The sequence below is a fragment of the Coffea eugenioides genome, unplaced genomic scaffold (assembly GCF_003713205.1).
Source record: "Coffea eugenioides isolate CCC68of unplaced genomic scaffold, Ceug_1.0 ScVebR1_193;HRSCAF=783, whole genome shotgun sequence".
Lineage (NCBI taxonomy): Eukaryota > Viridiplantae > Streptophyta > Magnoliopsida > Gentianales > Rubiaceae > Coffea > Coffea eugenioides.
This window is the reverse complement of record NW_020862380.1, coordinates 5,563-11,419: the sequence shown is the minus strand read 5'-3', so window position 1 is coordinate 11,419 and position 5,857 is coordinate 5,563. Positions and strand designations below refer to the sequence as shown.

The following is a 5,857-nucleotide window of genomic DNA, read 5'->3' as shown; positions in this document are numbered from 1 at the left end:
GTATTTTTGTAGGCCGTGTCAATTTATCAACTGTTAGCAACGATTGACTAACAGGTGTCAAAAGTGAATTTCAAATTTGAAATTGAATTATCTGATATACATCTATATTTGCTCGTGTATATATTGACAGTGCATGAAAAAAATGACTTTTAGAAATAAAATCTTGAAAAGAAAGATCTTGCAATCTAGGAAAAAATTTAAACTGATTGGAAATGCCTGATAGTTCTTGTTCTTTTCTCTAAAAGGACATTTATCAATGATTAGTTTATTGGGCCCTGAATATATAGTTATAAGCTCCACAATTATTCTTTTAGCACAGCTAAGATTTTCATCCATGTCCAACTGCCAAGTACATAAAAGCACAATAAGCCTGATTCTTGCATGACTAAAGTTTTGAGTAGGGGTAGCTCAAGCACTTCCTCGTTCACACTTTCTTCCATCATGACAATGCTTTCCAAGTTTCTACAACGATGAACTACTAGCTTTTGGAGTTTCACTAGACATTTCAGCGTTGATTGTGAGAAGAGAGTTACAATTCGATGACAGTAACTTAGCTCAACAATTCTGAGGTTGCAAAGTGAGGGAGGTTCAATTGGCCCCTTCCACAAATGCTTAATATTTATCGACTCAAGTTTCATCTCCTGAAGTTGACTGAAGCACCGAGGTGGATGATTCCCATGACATATTTCTTCCAAATTCACATCTTTTAATTCCATGAACAACAAATTTTCGAAAGCCTGTCGAGCAACTAAATTGGTGGTGGATTCAATAAGGCATTGGTGCACCTCACCGTTTAATTTAAGCCTTCTCAAGTTGACAAATCCATCTTCATCCAAGTCGCTCACCAGATTCCTCAAGCAGGGCACGCCCTGAAAAGTGAGATTCTCTGCTCTCTTAACAATGCTGCTAACTATAGGATCCAATGCTTGTTCAAACCCCCTACGATACGGACAGAAATGAAGTTCGAAACTGTTCCGAAATTGATACTCTCTAGTAAGATCTCTCCGGCTAATTTCATAATTAGCTCCTACAATGTGAAATCTTAACAACTTCTGAATAGGAAGTTGGTGCAATAACTGAAATAGGAGGTTAAGGTCATAGACATGAATATGGAGACACTCAAGGCAAGAGAGTGATGAGATCTCTTCAAGACATCCTCTTTCTTCTTCTTTGTCTCTCCCCAGCTGCAAATGGCGATGAGATCCCATGTACAATTCTTCTAGTTCCTTCAAGCTTGACAGGATACCACGAGTCAACGGTTGCTGACTTTGTCCGACCCTCGAATCCAACAACTTTAAATTACTCAACCGAGCAATCTCCACTGAAACTGATCATCCTGAAGTCTGGATTTAAAGAAGCTCAACATTTCCAATTGCATCATGTATCCAAGCATTGATGACGTTTCAATGCCCAATACACAATAATCCAGGCACAATGTCCGAAGGCTCGTTAACATTTGGCTTGGCCATGATAGCGAAAATTCTGTGTGTAAATTGTTTAACTCCATGACCGTGAGATCTTCCATTCCTACGAAAGCATCTTTTGATAGGTTCACTTTGCCTGATTGGAATACCAAACGCAATAGCTTAAGCCTTGGACATTCCTCGCCAAATGGAAATAGTCTAATGGAACCTTCTAATGTTAGTGAAATAGCCGTGCAAGGACAAAATGAATCCGGTAGTTGGTGCCTTTCTTCCTGTCCAGCATTCCCTACCAAAAATACATGCTCGCCTTTTGATGCAATTTTCAAGCAAGTTTCTCCCACGACATCATGCAATTTTACATGGTCTTCTCTTTCACTATCATCCAGCACCAAATGGTAACTCCTGAGGTCATTAACAAGCACATCTACTCTGCACCTTACATCACCTAACGTCTCTCTCTCGTTGAACAATTCTAGCCCTTTGCCGTACCTGACCAAACATTCAACTGGAATGCTATAATCTTCTGGAAACAAACTGCAAAGCAAAAGCAGTGACTTAGCCTCGACGCTTTCCAAATTGTCATAGCTCCACTCAACTATTGAATACACCAAATCTTTTTCTCCTTCGATTTCTCTCAATGTGTACTTTTACAGCTGTCCAAGGGCCAGTTCCCAGGATTTTGGTGTTTTGCAGTTAGTCCTTAATCCCCTGGCGACAACAACGAGCGCGAGAGGTATACCTTTGCATTCCTCTGCAAACTGTTTTGCAACATCACTCAAAACGGAATCATCAGAAATTCCTGCAACCGCTTTTAAAAGATAACGTGCTTCTTCCTCAGGCAAGGCATTAACCCCAACAATTTTAGCTCCCATGTTGCTGCAAACACAAGGGGACTGAGATGTTACTATAACTTTTATCTTCTCGCTAACAGGAATTCCAAGACTCTTGAAGTCAACTTCTTTCCAAATCTCATCCAATATATCAAGAACTCTCCCGCTAAATGCCATAATAATTGTAATATAATAAATTCCAATTTCTTTAATATTTGCTAAATGCATTTAAACAAAATTACACTATGCATTTTGATTTTTTAACACTAAAATGAATTAGATAATTCACAAAAAAAGTTTAAGCAACTCAATGTGTTTAATTCAATGCCATAGCAATACTTTTTTTAAATAAAATAAAATTAATTAGTGCATTTGGAATGAAAAATATTTGCTTATATTTTTTATTGTAGCACTTTTAATGTGTTTTATATGAGATAAAAACATGATTAAAAATAAAAATACATTTAGAGAATTTTTAGTTTTTTAAAAGTAGGATGCAAACAAAATATAAAGCAAGGTATGAATGCGGTTAAAATTATCAAATAGCATCCTATTGACTCGTGAAAATTTTGTGAAAGCTGCAAAGTAAATGAAAATATACACTGCCCTTGGAAGATTCGACTAGAGATTAGGCAGATTTGGCAGTTCGTGGAAGATCCTGATCGTTTTTCACATTGTTATAGGGAAGCTAACACAGTCGCTGATGCATTGTCCAATGTGGGCGTCTCTCATCCAGAGCATCAACTCAAGTTATACGACTCCTTCCATATGTTCCCAACTATGGCTCGTGGAGCAATTCGCCTCGACAGATTAGGGATGCCTTCAATTCGGAAAATTAAGCGTATGAAGGGCTGAGGATTAAGGAGAATTGGAGCTACTTTGCTTTTCAACAAAGCACCAAGCATCTCTGGTTCATTTGCTGTCTTTATAGTTCAATCATGTACTTCAAAATGATGTTTCTCTGTGTGTAACAATTATTCTCATCAATAAAAGACTACAAATTTAAATAAAAAAATAATAATAATAATTCGTTTAAAATTTAAAGAAAGAAAGATAAGTGATAGAAAACTTGTGCAAATGCTTTAGAAATTTTTAAACGCTTTTTTATCCACAATACAAATTTCTAAATCTTTGGTATTATACCATCTTTTATTTTTAATTTTTTAAATCATATGATTTTGTGTTTTTTCTAATAAAATATTTCATATTCCGATTAAAAGTGTAGCATTATTTCAAAACTATTATGTAAATGCATTGATATTATTTTGTTAAAATTTTGGATGGAGAATTTATCATTAACAGTTGACTTAGTCAATAAAGGGGGCAAAGTATATATATATAAAGTTCAAGGGTGCAAAGTGTTAAAAGGGTCAAGGTCAAAAGGGCAAACTCTAATTAACCCATGATTTTGCTATATTTCACAACTTCACTACTAGATATAAATTGTAATAGAAGTTAAAAAAATTCTTCCAAATCAAAAGCTTACATTACATCATTGGAAAATTAAATATTCTTGGTGATAAATCGAAAACTCATAAGGATAGGTCTGGTGTTGATCGGTCTTTGCATCCTTATCTTCACAGGGATACCCGTCCAAAATTTATTTCCTGGAGAATTGCAAAATGGGTCCCACTAGTACGAAACTCTTTTTATTGCTTCAAATGAGAGGATCCCAGGTTTAACCACCAGTCTTCGGACCGGTGGCCACCACCAATATATTAAAGCTACCTTGTCTCCCACCAATTTATTACATTAAGAGTGGCTTTGCTTTAAAAAATTCAGACGGGTGCATAGTACATCTGTTTGATCCCACTCTGATCCTTGGTTTCTTTGCCCCTCTTGCTTCAAGGTATATTACTTGTGTCATTAGAGAAATTGCTTTGTCTTGGTAGTTGTACGAGTTCTAATACCGTTGCTTGTGTCATTTTTCTTTCTGTCCAGGAGTCACTTTTTGGGTGGAAAATTTTTCCTCTTGAATTATAGTTTGGTTGTGCTAAGCTACTTTGGAAAAGTATCATTACCCTTTTGTGTCTTTTCTCATAGTTATCTAATGTACAAATACTCTCCTGACTGTCTTGTAAGTGATTTAGTAATGTTACTATTATATACAAAATAACATAAAAACAACTCCTATGTAGTTGAAATGTACTGAAATTAGCATGTCTGATTGCTTCAAACTGGTTTGCCATACTCTTTGGTATTTTCCTAATTCTATATCTGAATTAGCAGCTGCAAATTGCATGCTTTTTCCAATATTTTTATGGTCTCGCATTGTGAAGCTATTCACAACCATGTGCCCATCAGGGCCATCTATAGAGTTGTATGTAGTGGTAAGATGCGTGTGTGGTCAAAGATTAGTGTAGAGTGAGAAAGATGTGGATGATAAAAGTAGTAGTTGGGATGCATACCAATCTACTGGTGCTTTTAAATTTTCAATGTTGCTTGAACTTTTCTTTTGGGTGTGTGTGTGTGTGTGTGGATGAAGGAAAGAAAGGTAGAGCAGCTTGGAGAAAGAGAATCAGCTGCAAAGGATGAGAGGCATGCTGAGGATTTCTTTTGGCATGTGTGTTGTTTAAATAAGAACTTTCCGGTTATTGACCTTCTTAGTTGGTTGAGGAGCCTAATGCTATTTCATTTTCCTATTTGGTTTAACATTTCCTGATCATGATATCATATGGGTTAGAAGACTAGAAAATTGTCCTTTCTTCTTTGTATTTGTATGTGTGGTTTACAATTAATGGAGTGCATTTGATCTTGGAGTTCTTCTCAACCAAATTTAAGGTTTGTGCTAAATCAACCACATTTGGTTTTTTTTTTTTATGTGAATACGACTATGCGACTACACTGTAAATACATATGGTAAGATAATTTTTCCAATCCTTTTGTTTTCCTATTTTTTCTCTATACCATCTATCTGATATATCCCAAGCTCCAAGTTTCTCACGAAGAGATCTAGCAATCTTCGCTATGTTGTTTAGCAATAGTTCTTGGTGTTTATTGTCTTCGTGACTTCTGTAATTTTGTTGCATAGATTGAACAAGAAGAGTTCAACATGGATGGATTGCACTGTGCTTGATCATGTGCTTAATCTTATGCTTTTCCTAAACTTCACGTACAAATTGGCATACTCATCAAACTAAAGCAGCATCTTGAATCCAGTAATTGAAAACAAATGTCAACTCTTTGTGGTAGAGAGACTAAACATGATGGGAGCCAAGACATTCATCAAAATGTTCAAGGAAGATTACAATGATCTTAGCCTCACCAATCATCCAAAAAAGAATAGACAGGAGAATTAGGATGTATGTACCTTTAGATCCACAAAAAAAAAAAGAAGAGCTTCATTCTTTATGTGTAAAGTCCATGATATGATACGTACAATGAATTTATTATTTGAAAGTCATGATACATTACATACAGCACATTTATTATTTAAAGGTATACATACAATATGTTTATTATTTGAAAATCAATGACAAAAGCAAGCACATAATATTTATATAGGTTCCACACTTATAGTATTAACCATGTTAAGGTCTCCATCCATATCTGATAGCCCAATCCACCGGTTCAGTCAAGACTGTGGTAACTAGACCACATTAT

The 5,857-nt window shown here is 35.6% G+C and overlaps 1 protein-coding gene across 1 annotated transcript; it reads right to left on the bottom strand.

The window, feature by feature from the left end:
- Nucleotides 1-1,303: 1,303 nt before the first annotated feature.
- Nucleotides 1,304-2,431, bottom strand: LOC113756068 (disease resistance protein At4g27190-like). The gene is made up of 2 exons (XM_027299866.1): nt 2,076-2,431; nt 1,304-1,958 (listed from the first exon to the last, which is right to left on the bottom strand). Exons 1-2 carry the CDS (start codon nt 2,429-2,431, stop codon nt 1,304-1,306), a joined length of 1,011 nt encoding a protein of 336 aa, XP_027155667.1.
- Nucleotides 2,432-5,857: the final 3,426 nt, after the last annotated feature.

What these genes read in the sequence shown, in the direction of transcription:
- LOC113756068 (XM_027299866.1), bottom strand. Translation starts at nt 2,431, where the DNA reads ATGGCATTTAGCGGGAGAGTTCTTGATATATTGGATGAGATTTGGAAA. An exon ending in GAACTGGCCCTTGGACAGCT is followed by an intron (nt 1,959 to 2,075) that starts GTAAAAGTACAC and finishes TTTGCTTTGCAG; the next exon opens with TTTGTTTCCAGAAGATTATA.